This window comes from Aythya ferina (genome assembly GCF_964211825.1).
Source record: "Aythya ferina genome assembly, chromosome: 24".
Lineage (NCBI taxonomy): Eukaryota > Metazoa > Chordata > Aves > Anseriformes > Anatidae > Aythya > Aythya ferina.
The window spans coordinates 2484517-2509515 of NC_140322.1; the positions used below are offsets into that span (position 1 = coordinate 2484517).

Genomic DNA, 24999 nt, shown 5'->3' on the forward strand with positions numbered 1-24999 from the left:
TCCCCCAAAAAATCCCCCAAAATTGGCTCCCACCCCGGGCTGATCCCTGTTTATTTTTATTTTTTGTTGTTATTTTGTTTTGTTTGGGGTTGTTGTTATCGGGAGAGATGGGGACGCAGCACTGGGAGCCCCCCGGTTAGGGCTGCTCTGCAGGGAGGCTGCACCTCACAGCCAGGCTGTGGGGTCGTGGGGTGGACGGGGTAGAGGGGGAAAATAAAGGGGACAGGAGGGTGAAGGGGGTGAGGAAGCAAAAGGGACAGGCCCACGGTCCCCACGGAGCACCCCTTAGGGCTGCAGGGCCTTGGGGGGCAGCAGGAGGGGGGCTCCGTGCCCAGCTTGGGGGGCATGAGGGACAGGAGGAGAGGGCAAATGGGATGGGAGAGCAAAAGGGATCAGAGAAAAAAAGGGATGGGAAGGCAAAAGGGGACGGGAAAGCAAAAGGGACAAGCCCAGGGTCCCCACAGAGCATCCCTGGGGGCTGCAGGCTCTTGGGGTCAACAGAAGGGAGGCTCCATGCCCAGCTTGGGGGGCACAGAAGGGGATCACGGAGCGGGGTTTGGTCTGGGGTGTTCGGTCCCGTAATGGGATGGCACCCTTAACACCGCTGGAAGTCGTGGAGCTCCTCGGCCCCACTGATCTGCAGGCCCTGCAGCAGGGGGAAGTCGATGAGCGCCTCCTCCAAGAAGCCCCCGGCCCCCCGGCAGCCGTGGCTGGGGGCAGCCCCGTGGAACCACAGGTTCTCGTAGGGCTTGGGGCTGGGGCTGCGGTCGAAAAGCAGGGGCTGCGTGGAGCTGGAGCGGAGGTAGAGGCGACACGGGACATGCTGCTGGCCCTTGTAGCCGTCCCCTGCCACCTGCGCGTACTGCACGGTCTCACCGCTCCCGTAGGAGCCAGTGCCCGTCCCTGCAGCCCTGCCGGGGCTGTCCTGCTGCACGTAGGGCTGGGGGACCCCAGGGAAGGCAACGGTGGTCTCTGCAGGGGGATCCTTGCCCCAAACGGGCGCCTGCTTCCCTGCTGCTCTTTCCAGCACCGTGACGGTAGAAATGGTCGCCAGGCCGGGCTCCTTCGCACTGGGGACTTGGGGAGGCTCCTGGAGGAACAGCGTGTTGATGGCATGGCCGTGTTTGTAGGATCCCCTCTCGTGCCCCCCAAGCATCGTGCAGGGGAGGCCCCGGAGGTCTCACCTGCTGCAGCTCCGCCGGCACCCACTTGCCCAGGCTGCTGTTGGCCGGGTCGGGGACGCTGGGCCAGAACTGCTGCTTCACCCTGGGGGTGACACAACGAGGGGGTCAGCACGGTGCCCAGGACATGGCTGCTGTGGGGCTGGAGCCATCAGGCTGGAGCCATCCCCTCCCTGCCTTCAGCCCTTCCGGGGACGAGGGCAGCTCCAGCCCCATACAGAGCCCGGTCCCGACCCCGCAGCGGGGCTCTCGGCGCTCACCTCCCGTTCTTCTGGAAGCAGATCAGCAGGGCTGTGAGCAGGACGAAGATCAGCCCCAGGGTCAGGAAGAGGATCTGGATCTCGATGTCATCTGGAAAGCAGGGGACGGGGTCACGGCCAGAAGTGCCCCTTGCAGACTGGTGGGGACAGCGGTGGGGCAAATTTGGGGCAGGACCCGGCTCCGGTGGGTCCCCTCACACCCCTCCAGCGTCCCCAAAGCCCCTCACGTCCATGCTCACCCAGCACCATGGTCACCAGGGTGAGGCTGGTGCCGTTGGTGCTGCCGCCGACCGTGGAGGCCATGATGTGCACTTTGTAGAGGGTTGATGGCTTCAGGTCCCGGATGATGAAGGAATTGAAGGAGGAATTCACAACGGCACCTGCGGAGGCACGGGGGCTGCTGGAAGGGCTGGGCCATGCCCTGCACAGCCTGACCGAGGGCTGCCCGGCAGAGTGGATGGGCACAATCATAAAATCATGGGAGGGTTTGGGTTGGAAGGGACCTTAAAGCCCACCCGGTTCCAACCCCAATGCCATGTGCAGGGACAGCTCCCACTAAAACAGGTTGATTAAAGCGCCGTGGGTCCAGATCCATCTGAGCCCGGCCCGGGGCTGCTGACGCCCTGCATGGCACAGCCGAGGAGGGGCAGGGCGCGGGGCTGGGACTCACTGGCCACCTCGGCGGTGCTGTTGGCCCAGAAGATGGTGTAGTTGGTGATGAAGCCGTTCTGCAGCTCAACGGCCACCGGGTCCCAGCAGAGCTCCGCGTGGGCCTTGCTGATGCTCTTCAGGTGCAGCTTCGGGGCGTGGGATGGTGCTGGAAGGGAGCGGGACGAGCGGCTGAGCACGGCGCTGAGCTGCTGCCTCTGTGCCCCGGGGGTCTCTGTGCAGCCACAGCAAGCCAAATCCCAGCCCGGTGGGCTGAGATCTTCTGCACAGCCCCTAAATTTGGGGCATGCGGGGACCAAGGTGGGCCCCGAGGGGAGGTGCGGGCAGCGCACGCACCCTTCTGCCTGGAGTAGGCTGCTGTGTGGGCGGGCGTCCCGACGGCGTCCTTGTAGAGGGGGCACACCGAGATGTTGTAGCGCTGGAAGGGCTCGATGCCACCTGCAACAGAGAGCAGAGGGGGGCTGCGGGCTGGGGGGCCTGGCTGCTGAGCCCCCCCAGTCATGCCAGCCCCCGGGGAGCCGATGGAGAGCAGGGAGGGAGTGTGTGGTGTGGGCTCGGGGCAGGATTTGCTGCTGGGAGCCCCAGGAGAGACCCTAGGGCACAAAACCCTGCAGAGCTGGTTGGGACCCCCCTGGAAGCCCTCTAAAACCCCCTGCTTACCCTGGATGAGGGCAGAGGTGGCGGCCCCATCGCGCTCCATCTGCCAGCAGGCGCTGCAGCGGCCAGGCTCCGAGGCCACCCGCTGCCACTCCAGCACGTAGGCGGCCACCGGGGCCCGGGGTGCCTCCCAGTGCACCCAGAGGCTTCGTTCACCTGCGGTTTTGGCCCGGAGCCCAGCCAGGGGCTGACCTGTGTGGGGACAGCCACGGGGCTGAGGGCAGAGGGGAGCAGCCCAGCCCTGCTCCCTGCAGCCGTGAGCCCCCCATGCCCCCGCACGCTGCCTGGGAGCCTCGTGGGGAGCCCCTTTGGGAGCCCCGCGGGTGCTCACCCTCCCTGGGGGCTGCAGCCACGTTAGAAACGCCACCCAAACCCCTACGAGGGGGGAAGCTTTCAGCCCACAAGAGATGCTCTTTCAGACCCTCACCTTTCCTCTCCAGGAGCACAACCTCGGTCGCCGCTGACTCGCCGGCGGCGTTGTAGGCAGAGAGGTAAACCCTCCTGGTCCCCGCCGGGGCGGTGAAGTCGCAGTGGGTGTCAGAGGTGTTGCAGACAGTCGGGGGCTCCCGGCCTCTCCTCCTGGGCCCCAGAGCCACGCGGTACCCCAGCAAACGCCCGTTTGCCTCCCGTTGCCGCGGGGCCTGGGCGCAGATGGGGGCTTACAGGGGATGGTGCTAGGTCCCGAAGGCAATGCCCTGTGCTCCCCACGGGGCTTACAGGGGGTGCTCGGCCCCGAAGGCAACACCCCACAGTCCCCACACGCGCTCACCTTCCACCGTAGCTGCACCTCCAGCCTCCTGCCCGCCGGGTCCGGCCGCGTGCTCCACCATGCGTCCAGCTTCCCCGTGGGGGCTGTAGTGAAACAGGGGTGAGCGTGGCGGTGTCCTTGCAGCCGCGCTGCTCAGGGGGTGTGCAGGGTCCCCCCCCGGACCTCTCTGTGCCCACCTTTCTCGTGGGTGGTGTGGTTCCTGGCCGCGCTCCACTCGCTCCAGTGGCCGCGTGCCGAGTGCCGCCGGCAGCGCATCTGGAAGAGGTACGGGGTCCCGAAGAGCAGCCCGCAGCACTGCGCCGTGCCGGCCTGGCCGACGATGCCGGTGACCTGGGGGCAGCCAGAGCGGGGTCAGCTCCTGCCTCCAAACCCCATCCAGCTGTGGGGTATGGTCCTGGGAGCTGTGTGCTGGTGTGGGGATGAGGGGCACCCTGCGGTCCTCTTCCCTGGTCATGGCACGCGTCCCATCATCATCTTCCCCCTCCAAGGAGGGGAAAAGAGGGAGCTGCTCTGGTTGGGATCAGGACCAGGCTCAGGGTCTGACCCCGTAAGCACTGCCCTGGGGTTTTGAAGGCAGGGAGCCACTACGATGGCACCGCAGGCAAAATGCTGCTGCTGCATCCCTCCTGGGAGGGACCTGGGGGCTGCAACCTGCCCCTGGATGTGCCCAAGGGTGCAGAAAGCAGGGCACAAAACCTGGCTGAGCTCGGAGCAGGGGGGATGCCCTGGTTCCTGCAGTCCCCGGTGCCCTGCAGCCCCCAGCAGCACTCACCAGCACCCAGTTGGGGTCCTCGGGGGGCCGGTAGCGCAGCTCACACCACAGCTCCATGTGCGCGCTGCTCGGTGCCACCGCCCAGGCCAGGGTGACGCAGTCGGTCTGGGGGGGCACGGACTGGATGCTCCGCAGGGCCGGGGGCTCCAGCTGGGCTGCAGGGAGAAATGGGGGGAGCTGGGGGCATCCGAGGGGCTGTGCCGGAGCCGCATCCTGGTATGGGGCTGTTATCAACGCCTCGAACCCCAGCGGGGCTGGGTGCTGAGCTCGGGGTTGGGGGGCAGGGGAGGAGCCTCCCCAAAATGTTTTGGGCAAGACTTTGCGAGAAGGGGCAGGAGCTGGAGAGCAACGAGGTGCAAGCAACCTGCAGCACACGGGGAGAGCCTGGGGAAATGCATCTTTTTCTTTAGGAACCCAAAGATTTGCAGCTGGCCCCGTGGTGGGCAGGGGCTGCCCCGTTTCCACCGGCTGTGCCCACCCCACACTAGGGCATGGGGATGATGCTCAGGAAAACGGGGCCAGAGCTGATTTACACCACAGGCTGTGCTAACTCCTATGGGGGAGAGAAACACCCCGATGGGTGCAGGATCGGTGCACAGCCCAGGAAGGCAGCAGGTCCGTGTCCCTATGGGGGCGAGGACCCGCTCCGAGCGGGGTGGCTGGGCTGGTTGGCTGGCAGCCCGTCCCCAGCAGGACGCCTCGCGGTGTCTGGGCAGGTTCCCGTTATAAATAGTTGATGGGAGCCGGATGCATTATTAATGGAGCTCCTGAATAAATGGGGAATCAATTGCTGGAGAGAGTTGTAGAGTGCAGCGGGTCAACCGACGGCTCGTAACCCGCCGGCGCGCGCCGCACAGCTCTGAAACGCGGCGCTGGCACCTATTCATCTCAGCAAGCCATTTATCAGGGCAACCTGCCTGTAAAATACGACCCGGGAGCCTGACACGCTCTAACGGCGCTCTAATATCCCTCCCTCACCGATAATTAGTCTCCCCGGGCCCTCGTTTGTGCGCGGGGAGGCCGGCGGCGGCCGTCACTCACCGACGTCCATGGGGTCGAGGCGGAGGCGCTCGGATTCGGCCGTGCCCAACGCGTTGGAGGCGGCCACCCAGATCTCCATCTGCCCGTACAGCTGCAGAAGGCGCCGCGGCACCGTGCAGTGGCTACGGCCACCTTGAGGGGTGCAGCCCGTCACCGCCGGGGCTCTGCTCCTGCGGGGGGGAGACGGGTGGGCTCAGGGGGCAGAGGACGGGCTGGGTTGGTGGGGAGAGGGTTGGGATACGCAGCCGAAGGGAAGGGATGGGGACGGTGTCCCCCGGCAGGGCTTACGTGGAGCATTTGAGCACCACGCTGGTGGGGAGGTGGCTGTCGGCTCCTGGCTGCCAGCGGCACGTCAGGCCGTAGTCACTGAGGTTGAGCAGGCAGCTGAGGTTGGAGGGCTTGGCAGGGGGGTCTAGGAGAGAGCAGCCAGGAGAGGAGCCGGGTAAAACGTCCCATTTTGGGTCTGGAGAAGCCACAGCCACCTTGTGGGGAGCACACAGGGACGGCGGTGCCTCGGGGGGAGACGTGTGTGTGGTGGACTTACAGCCCGCCCGGATCTCGGCCAGGCCGACCCGCTGCTTGGTCCCGTTCCACTCCACCCAGCACCACAGCTTGGCCTGCGTGCGGTTGAACTGGGGCAGGGTCAGGTTGGACACCTCGGTGTCCCCCGCGCCGCAGCCCTGGCTCCCGGCCACCGTCTCGTTGTCCAGCATCCAGGAGATCCGTGCCCGCCCGCCCTGCAGCCCGCGGCACAGCCTGCTGCGCACGCTGCACGACGCCGTGACGGCCGAGCCCAGCGGCACCACGGGCGAGCCCACCTCCACCGAGGCACAGCCGAGGGTCCCTGCAGGAAGGGAGAGCGGGCACGGCCGTGACAAAGCCATCTCAGCCCCCCCCGGCACCAAGGCAGGGCAGGAGCAGGGCTCCTTTCCTGAGAGGGGCCCCGCAGCCGCCGGAGGGGAAGAGCTGGGCGTTGGGCAAGCCTTTCACAGCCGTGCCGGGCCCCATCCTGCCGGTGCTCCTGTCCCCAGCACAGCCCCGGCTGGTGGGATGGGCACTGGGTGCCTTGGGGGCTTTAGGGGCACGGGGCCGGGTCCCCACTCACCGCCCAGGCGGAGGAGCAGGAGCAGGGAGAGCCGCAGCAGCAGCAAGGGCGTCCCCACACCACGCCTGGCCATGGTCTGCTCCGTGGCTTTGGCATCACCTGGAACGGAGACGCAGCGAGTTGGGAAGGGGCTCGGAGGGATAGAGGAGCCCGTGACGGCCGGGGATTGTTCCTGGAGGACGATGTCCCCTTGGCATCACCCGCAGCTGCCCCCCTGCAGCACTGACAGGTCCGTGCCCGGGCTGTAGGAGTCCCTTTGGATCTCCTCCCCGGCAGACCCCGCTCACCAGGTCTCGGCGCCGGCTCTCCGGGGCACAAACGCCCTGTGCTTCGCTGCACCACGGGCTGGGCTTGTATCGGGTGTCTTCAGCCCCTGCTGGGGAGAGATTTGTGGTTTGAGCAGGGGTTAGAGCCGGGGTTTCAGGCAGCAGAGATAAGCTCAGACAGGGAAACGAATGAATGAAGGCGACGCAGCAGGGCTGGCCGAGCCTGCAGGGCCTCGGGGTGCTGCCTGCACCCTCTCCCTGCACTTCTGGCGCTGCATCCCATGGCTGTGCTGGGAGGGGTCCCGCTGCCAGCTCTCCCCGTGCCCTGTCCCAGCCTCATCCCCCTGGTGCTGGGCACCTGCCCCATCCCAGCACCCGGCTCTGAGTGCTCTCAGCTCCTCTCCCCTCACTCCGATGTCCTGCGTGGGCGGAAGGAAAGCAGCCAGCCCGGGGCACCACAACCCCCTGGCACACGTGGCTGTGCCAAACAGGGGCCGGCAGAGCCACCCGTGGCCGAGGGGACCCCAGCTCCCCGTGCCCCATCCCTACCTCTCCGTTTGGTCGCCGTCACCGCCCGCTCCCAGCGCCGGCCTCCGGCTCCCTGCGCTCAGCCCGTTTGCCAACATGCTGCTTTCCCCGTTAGTTCCTCAAAACCAGCGCCGTTAATTGCTGCGACTCTCTGAAGAAGGTGATTGCAAAACACTTCCCTGAAGGCTGGGCTGCCTCGCTCGCTGCAGGAAGGAAAGAGCCCGGCGGCACGCACGCATCCAGAGCCGGGGAGCAGCACCCGGCCTCCCCGCCCTCCCCGCTCCAGCACCACCATCTCCAAGCTGGGGCTGCGGAGAGGGACACGGCGTGGGGGAACGGACGGGGACACGGTTTTGGGGGTGCTGGAGCGGGGTTTTCCAGCCGCACCTCGCCCTGGGTGGCACCCGGCTGCCCGGTGGCTCTGCGGGCAGTGCCACCAGAGGCAGGGAGCCATCGGCTCCCTGGGGAAACCCGCGTCCCGTGGGGTAAACAGGGGATTGCCCAACCCGCCACGCACCACGGCCTTCGCAACGGCAGCTGTGGCTGTTGTGCAAACGGGTGTTTACTACGGGATTCGGAGCACGCATTTTGCCGTCAGCGCCGCCTCGCTCGGCGCTCACGCAACCCCTGCTGCAAACAGCCCGACCGTGGGGCCGAGGCTGCCGGCTGTGGGGCCGTGGGATCGTGACCCCCTTCCCCACCCCACGCTGATATTCCCCAAAATGCAGAGGGACAGGGGTGGGGGGCGCACCCACAGCACCTCACTTGGAGCTGGGATGGAGCTCTCCAGGCTGTGGCCGTCGCACCTTGCAGACCCCCGACCCCAGCATGGGGCTGTTCCCTGATTCCCCCCCTCCCAGCTCCCAATCTCCAGCCCCTCGGACAAGATTTCAACCAAAAAGCTCAACAAAGAGGGAAAAACCCAACCAAACTCCTTGGTGGGCACCCAGATGTGGGCATCCCCCTGGGGCTGGACACTCGGGGGCTCCGTCTCCATCCCAGTGAAGCCCCACGGGGGCCGTTTCCCACAGCGGGGCAGGAGGGGGGAACCTTGCAACATTCCCCTCGGGTGTAGCAACCCCCAGCATTTGACCACGGAAATCTTCTTTGCAGGCTGTTTACTGCCGAGAGCAGGAATATCGGTGCCGGTAGCTATGGCGACGTGGGCATCTCCGTGGGAACCGGCGAGGGATGGCGAAAGCTGTAAACACAAAACCGGGCAAAAACAAGCTGCCGGGCACGGGGCCACAGCTGGGTGTCCCCACGGGTGTCCGTGGGGCTGAGCACCCCTGGGTGCCTGCCCGCAGGGCTCTTTTGTCCCCCTGTTCTGCAGGGAGAGGGCTCGATGCAGGATGGGTGGAAGGGGGTGATGTGTCCCCATGGCAGCTCTCTCAGTTCCCCTCTGGCTCTGAGTCACTCTCACAAGCCCATGGACCCCATCCCGGGGGTGGGACAGGAGGATGAGCGGTGCTGTGACGTCCCCATGGCCACCGAGGGCTGGTGGCACCACTTGGAGACACCCTGGGCACCACCCGCGGTGCTTGGAGGTGGTGGAAAACGAAGGATTCAGGCACTGCTGATGGGCTCCAAGCACGGCACGGGGCGGTGGGGCCAGCAGTGTGCATGGGGCAGGGGCACAGGGGCAGCCCTGAGCCCAGCCCCATCCGTCCCTCGGGCATTTAATCAGCCCCTCTCTCTAATTAAATCCCTGCCGGGCGGATCACTGCCATTAGGCAAAGTAAAGGACGTTACCCGGCTGCGTCGGCTCAGCTGTCAGCAAGAACCGGCCTCCCTAAAGAGATTTCTTCTTTCCTCTTCGCGTTCCCTGGAAAAATAAAGCACTGCCAGCCGTGCGAGATGCGAGAGCTGAGTGCAGAGCTGGTGCAGCCTCTAATGGATCAGTGGAGCTGTTTAATTGCAGCCTGGTGTGATTAATTCAAACAAACCCCGGCTCTCAGCCCTGCAGAGGCCCCAGCTGAGCCTCGCTGCAGGGTCCTGGGGGGGCCGGGGACCCTCCCCTGGGGGCTGTGGGCACAGGCAGCGCCTCAGCCGCTCCCCTGCCCCTGCCTCAGTTTCCCCACACCACCTTTTCCTCAATTCTGATCAATTTGTGTAATTAGCAGTGCTAATGACCCCTCCTGCATGGGTTAAGGGATGGCTTTACTCCGGCTTTGGGGTGCAAACACCTTCCTGCAGTGATTTGCGTCAGGCCGGATCCACGCTGGCCTTTCAGACGGGGGCACTGCCTGTCCCCATGTCCCTGTCCCCAGCGCTTTGAACATCTCCGGGCAGGGAACACATCGTTTCTCAACACGCCGTGCTATTTGCAAAACGCTCAGATTACCTCCAGCCCCTTCCAACGACGGAAATTGTGGCGTGACTCAGACACGGCTCCGCTCCGGGCTGTGGTGACAGCTCCTGAGGTCACCCCGTGGCTGCTGGTGGCAGTGGTGGCCGTACGGGGGGGGTCCCGAGGCACCCGGACCCCTGTGGGGCTGAGCCCCGCGGTGCTGGGGGGCTCTGCTCCCCGTCCCCTGCGCTGTGGCCGCCTTCTGCCTCCGCTCCCCGGCTCCTCACCAGCCACATGAATGCAAATTGGGAGCGAATTGATTGCGCGGGGGTCCGGGAGGCTGACCTTGAACAAGGCTCCTGACACATTACTGTAATTAATGAGGCAGGACTATTAATTTTCCATGTTGCTGGGATCCGGGCAGTCCCTGGTGGGCACGGGGAGGGGGGAGGAAGGGGCGGCGGGGCCGCCTGCCATCCTTCTTCCTTAATCTGCCAGATGCCAGAAGGATGTGGAGGAGCTGGAGCACGGGGAAGGGGTACCGGGGGGGTGTCCCTGTGTTCATGGGGGGCCGGGAGCAGGGGGTGATGCCCAGGGACAGGCAAGCTCCTGGAGTACCTCTGGGCTGCAGGGCGAGGGAATATAAAACGTGTGTCCCTGAATTTCTGGGTCTGATGCCCAGGTGGCAGAGGAACATCCCCTGCCTGGTGGCTGAGCCCCTTCCCCATGCCCCTGGAAATCCTCACTCCTTTTCCCTGCAAGAAGGGAGCCTCTCCTCCCTTCTCCATTGCAGGAAAAACCCTCCCTGGGGAGCCATCAGGGCAGGGGATGTCTGCCCCCCCCCCGTGTCCCCCATCTCCCCCTGGTCCCCGGGGCACATCTGGGACCCGCCGCCCGCGGCGCTTCCCGGCACTGGGGCTGCGAGCACGGCGCTGTCGTTTTTCTGCTCTAATAAACACCCCTGACAATAATAGAACGACAAAAAAAAAAAAAAAAAAAAAAAAAAAAAAAAGAAAAATCGGCTTTTATCGGGAGAAAAATACATCTGGAGATTATTTACTCACAGCCAATAGCCGCGGAACCAGGTCGTTAGCCCAGGCAAGTGGCTGACATGGAAACGGGGCAGCGGCTGCCCAGGAGATCCCAAAACACCGAATTTTTGGCTGGGTCAGACCGTGCTGCTGATGGTGCAGCCCCCAGCAGCGTGCCCGGGGTAGGGGTGGGAAGGAGGCTGGGACCCAGCTGGTGCCCAGCATCCAGCACCGGGACCAGGATCGGAGCCCCCAGCTCCTGCTGCGGCCGCCCAGCGCCCGCGTCCGCGGGAGCAGGAAACCCACGGCCCATTGCCTCGTGCTAATCACAAAGGGCAATTAAACGACAGCTTCTGGAGGGCTATAAACATCCCCGATTTAAATCCAGTGACACACGGAAATGGGAATCCAACCAAGCAGCCTCCAGAAGTACTTTATTCCCCATTATTTTCATTAGCTGCCTTGTAATTTGATTTGTCCGTCTCCTGCTGCTGGCTTTTTCCACAGCTAAGGGAAGCGACGAATGAAACCCCCTCCAGCTCGCTAACCTGGCCAGCGTCTGCGCCAGCCACCGGTCACCTCCTGCCACCGCTGTCACCACGGCCACGTGATGGGTGCTGCTGGTGCTGGGCTGGAAGGGAGCAGCTCCCTGGGGCCAGCAGGACCCCAAGGCAAGGGGATGTGCTGGGCACCCACCGAGGTTCTGCACCAGCCTTGGCCAATCCCTAAAAAATCCCTAAAAATGGATGCCTAAAAATCCCTAAAAAGGGATCCCTAAAGAATCTGTAAATAGGGATCCCTAAAAAATCCCTAAAAATGGATCTCTAAAAAATCCCTAAAGAAGGATCCCTAAAAAAAAACTAAAAGGGATGCTTTGCTTTCCAGCAGCCTCTCCAACCCGGAGCAGCATTGCTGGTGCTGGTGCTTTGCTCTGTGTTTCTCAGCAGGATGCTCGGGGGGTCCATATGTGGCACCCCACTGCTCTGTGCCCCCCCAGCTCGCCGCAGTCCCCCCCTCAATCTCCTGCAGTTTCCTTGAAAGCTGCCAGGCTTGGCCGGGGCACCTCTGCGCATGAGGAGAGGAGAAAACACCCAGGTCTGCATTTCCTCCTCTAGAAATTAATCCCCCCCTTCATATTTAAAGGTATCAGTGAATGAGGCCAAGTTGTTAAGTGACAAAAGAAAAATGATTCTTGCCTTCCAGGGTTATTAAAATCATGTTCTACAAGTTTAGCAGCCACAAGGAAGCCCGGATAATGACAGATGATGATAATACATCTCCAGCACAGCCTGGTCTGTAATGATACTGCCCATATCTCTTGTATTACCACCAATTACTCAGCGTATAAGTATAATGAAAATGTACATCCATTCCGGGGAACTCCATTTGCCTCCTCTCAATCCCATTTCTTCCTCTCGTGGGTGCTGAAGGAGGCGGCTGCTGCGCGCTGCCAGACCCCGCTCGGATCTGGGACCCTGGTGGGGGAAAGCAGCGACCCCCCTGCACATCCTGGCCACACGACGTCCGTCTGTCTGTCCAGACCTTTGGTTTCATCCCTGCCCGGGGACGTGTGGGATCACAGGGCGCTTAATCCTATTAAATCGGGGTGGAAGTGACCCAGATAAAGGTTGCCATCCGAGCACGCCGGATCCATCCTGCTGCAGCACCTGGGAGCCGCCCGAAGCTCTCTCTGCGGAGGATTAACACAGATATATATTTCATCTGCTTTCTATTATCTTTCAGTATATTCAGGTCAAAAAGCAGGAGACAACATCTTTCAGGATGAAAACATAATCTGTCAGAAAATTGAAAACCTGGCTCGCTGGTCGGGTGGAAGCAGCCCCGGCACCGCGCCGCTCACTTTTGGGAAGGGCTCCAGGGCCAAATTTTGGAGGTCCCAAGTGGGTGCCACCCCCTGGGCAGCTCGTGCACATGTACGTGTGTGCCAGTGTGAGTGCACAGCCGGCAGCAGGGAGCCCTGGTGCCATCCCCACCCTGCCTCGGTGCTGCCAAATCCCCCAAAAAGAGGGAAATCCACACCGCTTCGGGGCTTGCGCGCTCCCTGCCTGAACATTTCCCTCAGAGACAAGCTGCCGAAGCAGCGTTCGCTTTAAAAGCAGCCTCCAGGTAGCAGAACGTGCCTCATAATTCCTTAAATTAAAAGCCTTTATTTTCCCTAACTTTGTGTAACGCAGACGTGTGTGTTTAATGCATAATTAACGGCCCCTCCGTGCTCTGATCTGCCGGGCTGCGGAGCGCAGCTGCCTCCGCTGAGCAGACTGCGGTTCCTCGCACGGCTTTCAAGGAGTTATTAAAGAACGTGGGTGCATCTATTAATTATTTCATAAATATTAACGAGCCCTTAATGGCTGGCATCCTACTTTAACGTGCTCCCGGGGAGCCCACGTTTGAGGCGGCTGCCGCCTGCGGTGACCGCCGCGCTGGGGAGCTGAGGGGACAGCACAGGGTGGGAGCGATTCGGGGCAATGCCAGTGCTTGCAGGAAAAGCCCCGAATTAAAATGTTAATCCCTGCCTCTTGCTGCTGCTGGTTTACCACAATTCCTGCCCAGCAGGCACTCACAGGTGATGGCAGCAGGAGGCACACGCTGGTACTTGAGGGACGCTGTGGTGCTGGGGAGGCACGGCTGGGGCTCCTGCTCCTGGCACCAAGGATGCTGTGGGCAACGTTTGGAGCTCCTGGGAGCGCAGAGCGAGGTCCAGGCATCCCCATGGAAGTTGGAAATGAGAAATGGAAAGTCAAACCTACACCACTTGGCACGTTTACATCCCACCCTGCAAGCTGCCTTCCTCTGCATCGCTGCGGGACATCTCCCTGCCGTGGTCCCCTTTGGGACAGGTCTGTAGGGACAGCAGGGCCAGTTTTGGGATCTCTCTGCTTTGGAAAGCCCTGGCTCAGCGTGGATGCTGATGGGCGCTGGATGCAGGGGGAGAGGCAGGCATTTAATCAGGGTGACAGCACGGGGCTCTCCGGAGGCGCCGCGCTGCCATTTCCCGACATTACTGTCGCTTTGTGTCACCAGGCATTTTTTAATGTGGCTTGCCAGTAAAATAATCAGCCTTCTCTGGGGGCAAGGAGGAATTTGTTTCTCCTCTGTGATGATACAGATGTCATTGCTCAGCTGTCACTAGAAGGAAGCCGGGGCAGCACGTCTGGGATTTTTGGAAGTGCGGCGTGGATGCGAGGTGTGCCCTGGCCTCTGAAATGCCAAGAACAACCTCTCAGGTGTGACATCCCTCTGGGGACGTGCTGGTTTTGGGATCAGCACAGCCCCATGGGTGTGGGGCTGGGGGACAGGCCCCACATTGCTGAGCCCCACATCGTGGTGCCGAGCGGGGCCAGGGGTGGCTGGAGAGCCCCGGCCTCCCCTCCTGCCTCCTGAGCATCAGGCAGCTCTAACGAGGGCGCCTCTCCTCAACAGGAGCGGTAATTAGAGCTAATGGATTGGCTGGTGTTAACGAGATCCCGATATTTAACGGGATCCCGATATCCCTGCAGCCCTGAGGGAGCTGGGGCCATACGGGAGCCCAGGAGATGGGGCTGGGCACCTGTTGCTGAGCTCATGCAGGGGACCCCCGTGGGCAGCCCCGTGTTTCATTTGGGGTCAGTGCAAGGTGCAGGGGGGCTCAGCAGGATTTAGCCCGGGACAAGAGCAGCAGCTTGGGCACGGCACAGCCCCGATGCCCCGGGGCAGGACAGACCCAGTCCTGGTGCCTGGAGGGGCACGAGGGGCTCAAAGCACCCCCGGCTTTGGTGGGGTTTGAAGCTGGAGCCTGCTCCACTCCTGACCTGAGATCAGAGGCATTTTATCAATTTATTTAGTGAGCTTTGCTGCTCCCCTTCAAAGCCTCGCTCTGCAGCGAGCAGCCCTGCTCAATTCTGCTCATGCATCTTTAATCTCATGTGAAAAGGGAGCCTTTTTTTCTTTTTCACTTTCCTTATTTTTTTTTAGTTTGGGTTCAGAGGCTGAGATAAAATCAAATCTCCTCCTCAAGTGGCCGTGAGGAGGGCAGCCACAGCTCTTCAACACCACGAGGATCCCCGATCATCCTGTAGGCTCCGTGCCATCGTCATCATCATCACCATCACCACCACCACTGCCCTTCCTGGCACACGGGGACACGTGCCCACGGGCTGTGCAGTGTTCAGGATCTTCCCCACCCCGTTCATTCATGCACCAGGAGCAGCCCCGTGGGTGCTCGCGGTGCTTTACACCCCTGGGGCTGCTCAGGACCAGCTCTGACCTCTCATTAAATCAGAGCACATGGGCACGTGCAGCTCTGCAGAGTGCCAGCGTTTGGGTTGCAAGGCTGTCGCCGTTTTGTTTTGGTTTATTTTATTATCTTTTTTTTTTTTTTTCCAAAGAGGAAAAAAAAATTGCTATGGCAACTTATGCAACAGCTGAGCTGCTGGGAGACTGGCTGCAAGTGAAACTTGCCACTCATCATCTGACAATGTTAATCTGCTGGATTTACATAGTAATTAATGTCAAGAGGCAATCTACAATTTGAGCAATCAGAGTTCCTGTGCACAAAGTCAGGCTGGCAGACAGCAGCTCGCAGCGGTGCGCAGGGAGGGGATTTAACCCCCGGGGAGCCCCCATCCACCCAGCCCCGCCACCTCGCGCTGACTCAAAGCCCTTAAAGCCCCTTGAACCCCTGTCCTGGTGCCGTGTCCCTGCGTGGCCACCAGCTCCTGGTCCCCGCTGGTTCCTCTCTGCCCCCAAATTTCAGGATCTTTTCCCTTTTCCTCCACGCAGAAATCTCCGGCCCAGCTCCGGCCCCTGCCTCCTGCCCGCAGGTGCTGTGTGATTTTTTTCCCAGTGTAATCATTAACTCAGCAAATTGCAGGATACGTTTTCAACATGACTCCTATTAGCTCCCCGCTGCCGCCTCTGGATTCGGTCTGCTGCCCCTTTGAGGCACCGGAATCAAAAAATCTCAGCTTTTAAGCTGAAAAGAGCCTTCTCCAGCCCCCCGGGCTGCCCTCGCTCTCTCGCCCCGAGTCCACCCCGCTGCTGCCCAGCTCCAGCCCTCCCGCCCCGTCTGCATCCCTGCACCCAAACAGAGCCCCACAGGCAGGGCAGAGTTTTTGGGATGGGGCCACAGGAGGAAGGAGAGACCCCAGACCCAGCCCCAAGCAGAGCTGGGCAGTGTCGGGGTCCCTGCCCTACCACCAGCCCCGTGCCCGGCTCGGTGCGCCCAGGGCACGCAGCAGCCCCTGCCTCCTGGGAGCCCCTGCAAACCCCGGTATGAAGCCGTGCCTGCAATCTCCTCTGCAAAGAATAAAGCTCGGCTGAGTCCCAGCATCCTTTCTTCCTCCATCCTTTTGGCTGAAGCCAAAAACTTCAGAGGAGGGAAAAAAAAAATCCTAATTGATTTCTTCTGTATTAACAAGTCAATCACCGGGGTGTTTTTCTTTCTTTTTTTTTTTTTTTTAATGACTCATAAGCAAGCTTGACGTGTCTGTTAATTAAATAGCCATCCCAGCTCTAATCCGCTGAAAGTTAATCATTTGGGGAATTAAAAGGTGTCAGTGCTGAATACTTCAGTGCAAGAGCTTGCCTGCCCTTGCTGCGGGCGGCGAGGGGCCGGGAACGGAGCAGGGGGACGGGGGGAGCCCTGCAGAATTGGGCTGCAGGGGCCCAGAAACCCAGGAGAGAGGGGAGTGATGTGCACGGGACATGGCCTGGTACCGGTGTGTGCAGGACAGGGGCTGCAGGAGGTGGCAGAGCCACGCTGCTGGCCCCAAGTGCCCGCACACACCAGGCGGTGACGCCGCTCACCTGGACCCTGCAGCTCCTTTTGGCTCGGGGCTACCACAAACACCAGGGATGAAACCTGCCGGGGCTAAGTTTGGCTTTGCTGTGCTTGGGTTGCACTCAGAGCAGTGGCTCCCATTGCAAAACAAATCTGTAAAGGCTACGGCTTACATCAGTGAGCACAAAGACCGCGGGTGGCACTGACACGTTGGTTTGGGGGAAAATTGGCACTTTTCCTTCATCCTTGTGCTCCCCTCCTGCCTGCCCTTTGCATTTTATGGAGCCTGACGTGTGCCAGCCCTTCCTGGGACCATCTCTGCTGGCCCTGCTGGCGACCCAGCAGGGGAAGAGCTCTGCCTGCAAATTTTGCCCCATCCCTGCAGGGCCCCCCCCACCTGCAGGATAACCTCAGGGTTAACAATCCGGCCTGATTTGTTCCAAGAGAGCTCGATGCCTCTGCTCAGGCTCTTTTGAGCATCACCTAGCTTAATATTGATGAAGCCACTACAATTTAATTTATTGGCTCAGTGCACACAGCCCATGAAAGCCCCAGTGAATGGGGCTGATGGCTGGATAATGGGACGCGGCTGTCGGCTCCTGGGGAGCCGCTCGCGCTCACCAGGGAGCCACTGCTCCAGCGCTGCTGCCGGCAGAGCACTAATCCTGGGTTATCATCCATAGAGGCAATTAGTGCAGCATTATCAGGGTACTAATGGTGTCGGGGCGTGTGTGCCCAGCGAGTGGCTGCTGCTCTGCAGGAACCTGCTGGTGTCCACGGTGCCACCGGCGGGGATGGAGCACTTCATCCAGCCACGCAGCCGGGCTCAGCAGCCCCTCTGCACCCTCCGAGTGGCTTTTTGGGGACCTGCACAGGGATAAAAGCTCCTCACCGTGCTCTGACGGCTGCAGGACGGCCTTGGATCAGGCTGGCAGTGCTGCTCCATCATCGCCCGCAGCGTGGCACAGGACCAGGTCCCTCCTGGCCCCATCCCCTGGTGCCCTCAGCTTCTGGCTCAAAGGGAGGCGCCCATTTCCTGCCTTTCTTCCCATTTTACTGAGCTAGATAATAGGAGGGCAAATAGGATAATGCTGGTGGTGAATGAAGGATGCAGTTTTGTGTTGCTGTGTGCATTATATTAATCATTTACTGACACGTTGGCTACTGGCCTGATGTGAGATAACGAGAGGTAATTAGTTAAAAAAATGAGGAGGCAGGCAGATTGCCAGTTGTTTACAGGCACAGTGGTTTACGGGGGCAGCCAGGAGAATTTTCCTTTTTCTGAGGGATCGGAGCGTGTTTTAAAGCATCTGATTCGATTTCAGACCAAAGGCTGAGCTCTGAGCCTGAGTTCACCGGGGCTCCGAGCACAGCGGGCCTGTTGGGGCGCGGGGAGACCCCATGGGCTCCATCCAGCCCAAATGTTGGAGGAGTCAGGAAACCTCCCCGGCCTTTAACTCACTTCTGAAAGCAGCAGCCATGGGAGCATCGATATTTTTTCCTCGTAGGTACAACTGATGTGGGTAAAAAACACCAGCTGCCACTTGGAGAGGGGTGCAGAGGCCAACTCCATTAAAGCTGTGGGAATTGGTACATTTGACACAAAAACTGCTATAACTTAGAGCCGGAGTGTGAATAATAGAGCTCCGCACTCGGCCCCACAAGTGCAATATATTTGGCTGCTGCTGCACAGACACACGGGCTGAAATTCATCCCGTGAGTCCGAGCACGGTGGAGCCCCGGCACGCCGGGGGCATGGCTCTGCTGCTGCGCAAACAGAGCGGTGCTGAGCAGCAGCGCAGCTCCCACCCCGGGGCAAATGCACACCAGGTCCCACCACACAGCTTCCAACCTCGGCCTGATTGCTCCGTCCTAAGCAAATTTGCACATCATTAAAAATAATCGTGGTGCTGGGACCGGCCAAGCTCTAGGCACTGTCTAAAGGGAAGGTCTCGTGCTGCTGCTGCTGGTCTAGGGGTGAAGAGGCAGGGTTAATTGGGCAGGGCTAATTGCATTAATTGCAGATGGGGACCCTGGAAGCAGCAGGGTCCCAATTCTTGGTCCTGATTGCCCTGGGCAGTGGATGTGGACGGTGCTGGAGACGAGTCCCATGGGTGCCCCGTTGGTACCAGGGGCTGGGGACAGGGGCTTGAAGCTGCTTCGGGGTTGCCTGTGGCTGATGGGAGCCACCATGTGTGGATGCTTCCAGCCCTGACCACCCTCAATCACCGGCTCAGAGGGTTTAGCAAGGTGTGAGCAGGTCATTAACAGCCACGTCCTAGCGTGGGGACCCAGGAGCATCCTTGCCCCGGGCAGCAGGCGAGCAGCATCCAGCCCACCCGCACGGAGCGGGGTGGGAGATGCGGGAGGTCGCCGGCATCAGCGTGGGCAGGATTGGATTTTGCAGGATTAGCCACCACGCCTGGAGAGCAGAGGAGCCCCTGGCTAATCCTCTCATTACAGAGGTACTTAAGGAGAGATTACAGGGTTTGGCTTGGCCAGGGTTTCCTGACACGCGGCGTGGGGTCCGGCCGCCGTCACCGCTCCCATTTGCACTGCGGCGCTGGTTTTTACAGCCAGGGACAGGATTTATCCATCCTGTGAAATGTCATTGTTGGATGAATTGGAGAACGTGTTAAAAGCTGAAAAGCACACGGCATTTATTAACTGCAGCCAAAGCCAGATCCCAAAACATCCCCTCCTCTTGGGGTCCTGGAGGGAGGGAGCCAGAACCAGGCAGAGGCAGACACCAGAGCCCAGGTCCCGAATGCAGAGAGCTGAGCACAGCAACGCTGCGTGAAAATCCGATTTCAGACTGCCCCCAAACACCGAATTTCTCAGGCTAGCAGCTGAATGTTAGAAGAACCCCAGCTGGCACCACCCCGATTTGTTGTTCCTCTGCCTCAGGGACTGGGAACCTTGGAGGGGCACGCAGGTGGTGCTGCACCGGCAGCCAGGAGGGCTGGAAACATGTTATTTTTAAATGGGATTTACAGTTTATTTGGTCATTCAGTTTACATCGCTTAACTCGATTATTTATACAGTTCATTTTATTTATTTTAATTTGCACTGCTTATTTTACTTATCTTGTTTAACTTGTTTATTTACATTTCCCACCGATTTAAATTTACCTGTTTATTTATTCAGGTTTTTCTGCTGAAAACCAAGGTCCCTGCCTACCGACCTCCCTGCAGCAGCAGCACTAACCATGGCCAAATGCTCCTGGACCTGCTGAGGAAGCTGCTCTGTGCCGGCCACCAGCCCTGGGGCTGCCGGGTGCCCCCGTCCTGCACTGGGCTCGGGGGAGCAGTGGGGGCTTCGCCCTGCCCTGGGGAGTGCTGTGATGCCCTCACCTTGCCATAAAGCTGGTGATGGGGAGCTCGGGGAGGGACCCAAAGGGATGCAGAGCACACAGCAGCAGCTAACGAGGCTCCAGCTGGGGATGTGCCCGTCCTGCAGCACCCAAATAGGATGGAGCAAGGGCTGGGTTTGGGGGCTGACACGAAACCGCGCAGGCACCTCACCTCCCAACCCCTGCCCGTCCCCCCGCGCCCCTCCCCGAGCTCTTTCCTTCCAGGGAAATTCTTCAGGAGTAATTGCAAAATCCTCTGGTGCATCAAGCGCAGGATGCAATGTTATTAACTTGCCAGCCAGGAGCTGGCAGAAAAGCAATCATGGCTGTTTCTCCAAGACTGAGCCAGGGGATAATTGAGTTGAATGGAAAGGAATTGCTGCTCTTTGTTGGTGGTTAGGAGATCATCTTCCAGCCCTTCCATACTGATCTAATTTGGGGTTATTCAAACAGACTTCTGAATTAAGAGATGAAGTTGTTTAAAAGGACTCCGTAGCTCCTTGAAAAACTTTGAAAATCCTGCTGTTTAAGCATCATAATTCTTCTCCCAGTCTCAGCCCTTGAGCTCTGCACTGCGGGTGCTGTGCATGCCCGAAGCAGCCAGGACTGCCCCAAGCGTCACTGGGGGACAACGGGAGCTTGCTGAAGAGCAGCTCAGCCCCAAATCCCCTGGCTTTGAGGCTCCAGATCCTGCTGGAGCCCTTTCCACAAACCCTTTCCCTTCGGTCCCCTCAGCTCTGGAGCAATGCAGTGCCCAGCCTGAGGGGTGTCTCGCCTCCCCTGAACTGAAAGGTGAGGCTCAGACCGTGCTGTGCCCATCCCAAAACCATGCTCCATGCACCCAACACGACAAGGACCATGCTGTGCCCATCCTAAAACCATGCTCCATGCACCCAGTGAGCTGTGGACCACGCTGTGCCCATCCCAGCTCCGTGCTCCACCACGGCAGCCGGGGTGAGCCCCGAGGAGGGCGAGGTTATTGAAAGATCACCGAAGTTTATGTTACAGGATGCACAGCGTGCTGGCAGAAAATCAATGCTGAAATATAACCAGCTTTACTCCCGCCTTTAAATAGCTCTTTTATGACTGTTTTAAGGTGAAATTATGTAAGGCCAGGGAGGTCAAGTATGCAGTGTAATATCAGTGAGATTTGCTGCCTGTTTCAGCAGCCGGCAGCACCGATCCTGCTGCGAGGAGGAGACTTTTCCAATTCCCTTTCAGTGGCTGTGCCCCAGTAACACAGCCTCCCTTCCAGGTGTTTGCCTTCACCTGCAAACCAGCTCATCCCAAGAGCAGGGCAATTGGGGTTCTCCTGCAAGGACTCCAACCGAAGCTCCGAGACCTGAAATAAAACATAAAATACGGCAACACCTGCAGTAAAACCGCGAGAGGCGGCAGTGCTGGCGGCTGGGTTCTGGCCTGCACTTCACAGGAGCAAATACATCAGCTGGGTAGAAACAATAATCTTATCACAACACGGGCTTTGCTTCATAAACATGTCCAGGCTGGAGTGAAATATGTCGCTGCAGAAGGAGGCAGAGCAGTCAGCAGAATATTTGGATTGATTACGATGCCAATCACAGCGGGGCCGCCGTCATCCCTTCTGCACGGAGCACAAACAGCAACAGGTCCCGGCTCCTGCCAGGCCAACAAAACCCTTTGGCCATAATGCCCTTGGAAATTGAATCTCCTGAAGTGCTCTCCCCTTTCCCACCCCCAGCTGTGAGTGCCCCCGAAGTGCTCTCAGGGGGGCAGGAGCAGGGCGGTGAGGCTGGCAGTGCCCCCGGCAGCCTGGCACTGCTGAGTTTTGGGGAAGCAAGGGGCAGAAACGGTTTGTTTAACATTTTAACATGTTTAACCCTCGCTGAGTGAGCCGTGAGCCCCTCCATCAGCCCCCTGTGCCAACCTTTTCCCTTTTCTCCCCGTTCATTTCCACGAAGGGAAGCCTCAGCTGTTCTGCAAGGGTGAGCTGCACGCTCAGCATCCGACCTGTCCCCATGTGTACGTGTCCTTTATCTCTGTGGACCCTACAGGTCCTGCTTATATATGCAGCAGGACCTGCACCTTCCCTGGCATCACCCCATCACGGGGATCTGCTCTTCCTCCCAGGGAGCAGCCTCCTCCTCTCCCTCCCCAGTTGCAGATTCCAGATCGCCGGTGTGCCACCTGCCTCCTCCTGGACTGAATCCCTGCCTTTCTCATCCTTTTTTTTTTTTTTTTTTTTTTGTTCCACAGGTTAATTTAACCCTGGTTTGCATCTCAAATAAAACTTTCATACTGACAAAACCCCCAAATCTCTGTGGGGCCAGGACTCTGCAAGCAGCCGGGGTGAGGATGCTGACGGCCGGCGTGCGCAGGGGCTGCGCTGTCAGTGCTTGCCGCCTTGTTAGGAATTACACCCTGCCACTGAACGTGCTCAAGGCTATAAAAAGAGACAAGCACAATTTCTCCTTCTAATCGAGCCCACTTCCATTTGGCCTGCATGCCTGCGTGGGTATCGCATACATACTTTACTGATTAATTTTCAATTAATGGCCTCAAATCTTTCTGCCTGAGCAGTGGTAGAAAATTTCTTTGTGCATGTATCAGCATGAAAAATAGGACTGAATTAGCATCTGCTTAAGTCCTGGCATGCAATTAGAATGGAAACTGCTGCCCAGGGGCCGGGGTAGGCAGGAAAATCCTTCAGGATGAAACAACCCCGCAGCACAAACTGCTCTGCCTGCCCGACGAGCGCTGTGCCCAGAGCTGCATCACTTCGTGGCACCGCTGGGACTCTGCGCTGGTCAGGGGCTGGCATTGCCTCCTGCAAAGCCAACAACAACAGCAACGCCACTGCCTTGGTTGAAATAATGTTGCCTCAAACCCAGTGAAAATTTGCAAGGAAAAGAATTAATTATTCACCGAGCTCTAAAGATAATAGAGATAAAAATTAAGCTCGGATTTTGAGACAGAAAATAGTTCCTCTCCTGTTCAAATATAAATTAGGAGTGCACATAAATGCTACACGACTCAAAATTCATTTTAATTTCTAAGCAGGCATACAATATTCATAGCTACATAAGTGATTTCGTGTTTCACCCTGGGATGGCTGCACTCGTGCTGTTGGTAAATAGTGGCCGGCGCGAGCCGCCCGCACCCAGGGGAGCGCGGCGCAGCCTCCTCGGATGGGAGGCTTCCTGAAAAGAAACCATTCCTCGGAGGGATTTGTGGTTTTGGGATCTCTTTCCAAAGCCAGACCATTCAAGAGAAGGTGAAGGAAGAAAAGCCACGTTGGCCAGCCCGTGGTGCTGGGGCTGCGCCCTCCCAAATCCCGCAGAGCCGGGGTCAGAGCTGGCTCCAGACCCTTGCAGAGCAGCGCGTGCGGTGCCAACAACATCCATAAAGTTGCTGGGATGATCTGGGGGAGGAGGGCGTGCTGATTGCAGGGGTTAATTAAAAAGCAGGGAGGGAAACCCAGATGGGTGAGCTGATGCAGAGCTGTGCACGGGGAGGTGCCAGCCCTGAGACACCCGATGTCACCCTAACAGCTCGTGTCACCACTGCTGACACCTGGGCACAATGGCTGTGGCAAAGCAGTGAGAATGAGTAGCATGCTTATATATATCATATATATAATACATATGATATATATTATATATATAGCAGCACAGCATTTATATATTGACAGCTGCTGCCACCTGATGCTTCCCACCACAGCCCCGAGCAGGACCGGAGAGGAGCTTGGCCAAGCAGCACTGGGGCCGTGCAGGGCTTGGGGCACTGGGCGTGCTGGGAGCACTGGGAGCTCCCTCCTCACCTGCTGGGTGCATCCTGCTGATGTTAAAAAACCCCAGGGCGGCTGCACCAGGCTGGTTGGGACCCATGGGTTTGCCCGTTTGCAGCACCAGGGTGAACCCCCCCCGGGACGCTCCTCTGCAGGGGATGCCAGCGGGCGCCGAAGCGATTTGTCTGTGGAGCAGCAGGAAAACAAGAGAACAAAACGGTCTGCATTTCTGCCACGTATTTTTATAAGTGTCGTGCCGGGAGAAAATAAATGTGTGTAGAACAAATTAGTTTGTCGTGAAGAAGCTTGCCGCTGAAACGCTAAGATGGAGATAACACCGGGAAAGCTTTTGAAACCAAATGCCCAGCTGCACTGACAAGGCGATTTTGGTAAATGCTGTTCAGAACAATTTAAACAATTAATTTTAGCATTTAATGGGCACTTGCGCTATCTGCTGCAGCAGAAGTGAGTACGTGTCTTTCATTACCTGCCACATTTTCCCTATTTCTCATCGTCTCGCTGCCATTCCCCATGGGCAAAACAAGGTGTATGTTAATTGAAATTGCAGCACAGCTGCAAAAAAAGGGGGAAAAAAAGGTGGATTTCAGGTTTTTGTTGACCCTGTTTTCCACAGGGGGAATGTGATACCCAACTGTTTACAAGCAGAAAGCTGTCAAGGGATACCAAGGCTATTTGAGAACGCAAACAAACAAACTGCAGTCGCGTGTTATGCAAACCGAGCTGGAAAGTGAAACCAGCTCGTTTTTTCCTGTTAATCAGTGCAAATTGGCCCCTTCTCCGTGAAGAGAACAAGAAGGCAGCTCTCAGAGTTCAGCCGTGGGACAGCCCACGAGGGCAGGAAAACGCCTCGTTGTGCAATTTCCCCCTTGCTGCCCGATGGCTGCACGGGATGTGGGTCTGGTGCTGTGGCCCCATCCTGCTGCCCCCTGCATCCCAGCCCCAAATGTGCCGTGAGCTCTGGCAGCTGCCAGCAGCAAAGCCCAGAGCACATCAGCACCTTTAAACCGAGCACTCTTCTCCCTTCTCCCTACTCCCAGGGTGCACAGAGCAACACAGGAGCACCCAGATGGGTGCAGAGACGTGTGCTGGCTCTCAGGCCCCCTCCGCAGCACCAAGGGGTGGTGGAAGTGGGTGCAAACAACTGTGGGAAGCTGTGCAGCACCCCAAAAGGGGATTTAGGACCCTCGAGCCAGCAATTTGGCAGCCATCACCGTCCTGCCTTTCTTTTCCCTGCCTCAGTCCCCTGCATGCACGGGTACCAGCAGATGTGACCCTGCACATGGTGATGATGCTGGGGCAGGAGCAGCTTTGGTGGTGCCCGGAGGAGATTTGGGGCAGGGAGATGTTCCTCTGGCACGGGTTGCTCGGTGCTCACATGCAGCCACTGCTCACCCTGCTGCTTGTCCCTGCTGCACTGTCCCTGGTCCCTGCCATCCCTGGTCCCTGCTGTCCCTGCCTGCTGCCGCCGGGACTCGCTCTCCGTAGATGGCAGCATCAGCCCGCGCTCTGCAT

General features: G+C 59.3%; 1 protein-coding gene across 3 annotated transcripts in view; it reads right to left on the bottom strand.

Moving 5' to 3' along the window:
- Positions 1-40: 40 nt before the first annotated feature.
- CSF3R (colony stimulating factor 3 receptor) overlaps positions 41-24999 on the bottom strand; it is a 353819-nt gene continuing 328860 nt past the window's right edge. The window contains exons 1-17 of one of the 3 annotated variants that reach the window (XM_084497183.1): positions 7270-7796; positions 6742-6827; positions 6455-6553; positions 5894-6193; positions 5638-5761; positions 5350-5519; positions 4309-4463; positions 3713-3866; positions 3537-3619; positions 3195-3408; positions 2771-2959; positions 2447-2548; positions 2112-2258; positions 1681-1821; positions 1442-1532; positions 1185-1266; positions 41-1090 (exon numbers count right to left, since the gene is read on the bottom strand). In XM_084497183.1, coding sequence (XP_084353309.1) covers positions 596-1090; positions 1185-1266; positions 1442-1532; positions 1681-1821; positions 2112-2258; positions 2447-2548; positions 2771-2959; positions 3195-3408; positions 3537-3619; positions 3713-3866; positions 4309-4463; positions 5350-5519; positions 5638-5761; positions 5894-6193; positions 6455-6527 — 2520 coding nt within the window. In that variant the 5' untranslated portion in view covers positions 6528-6553; positions 6742-6827; positions 7270-7796 and the 3' untranslated portion in view covers positions 41-595. Of the gene's footprint in view, positions 1091-1184; positions 1267-1441; positions 1533-1680; positions 1822-2111; positions 2259-2446; positions 2549-2770; positions 2960-3194; positions 3409-3536; positions 3620-3712; positions 3867-4308; positions 4464-5349; positions 5520-5637; positions 5762-5893; positions 6194-6454; positions 6554-6741; positions 6831-7269; positions 7797-24999 lie in introns of those variants that run through there. The other 2 variants (XM_084497182.1, XM_084497184.1) reach the window with 2 other exon arrangements.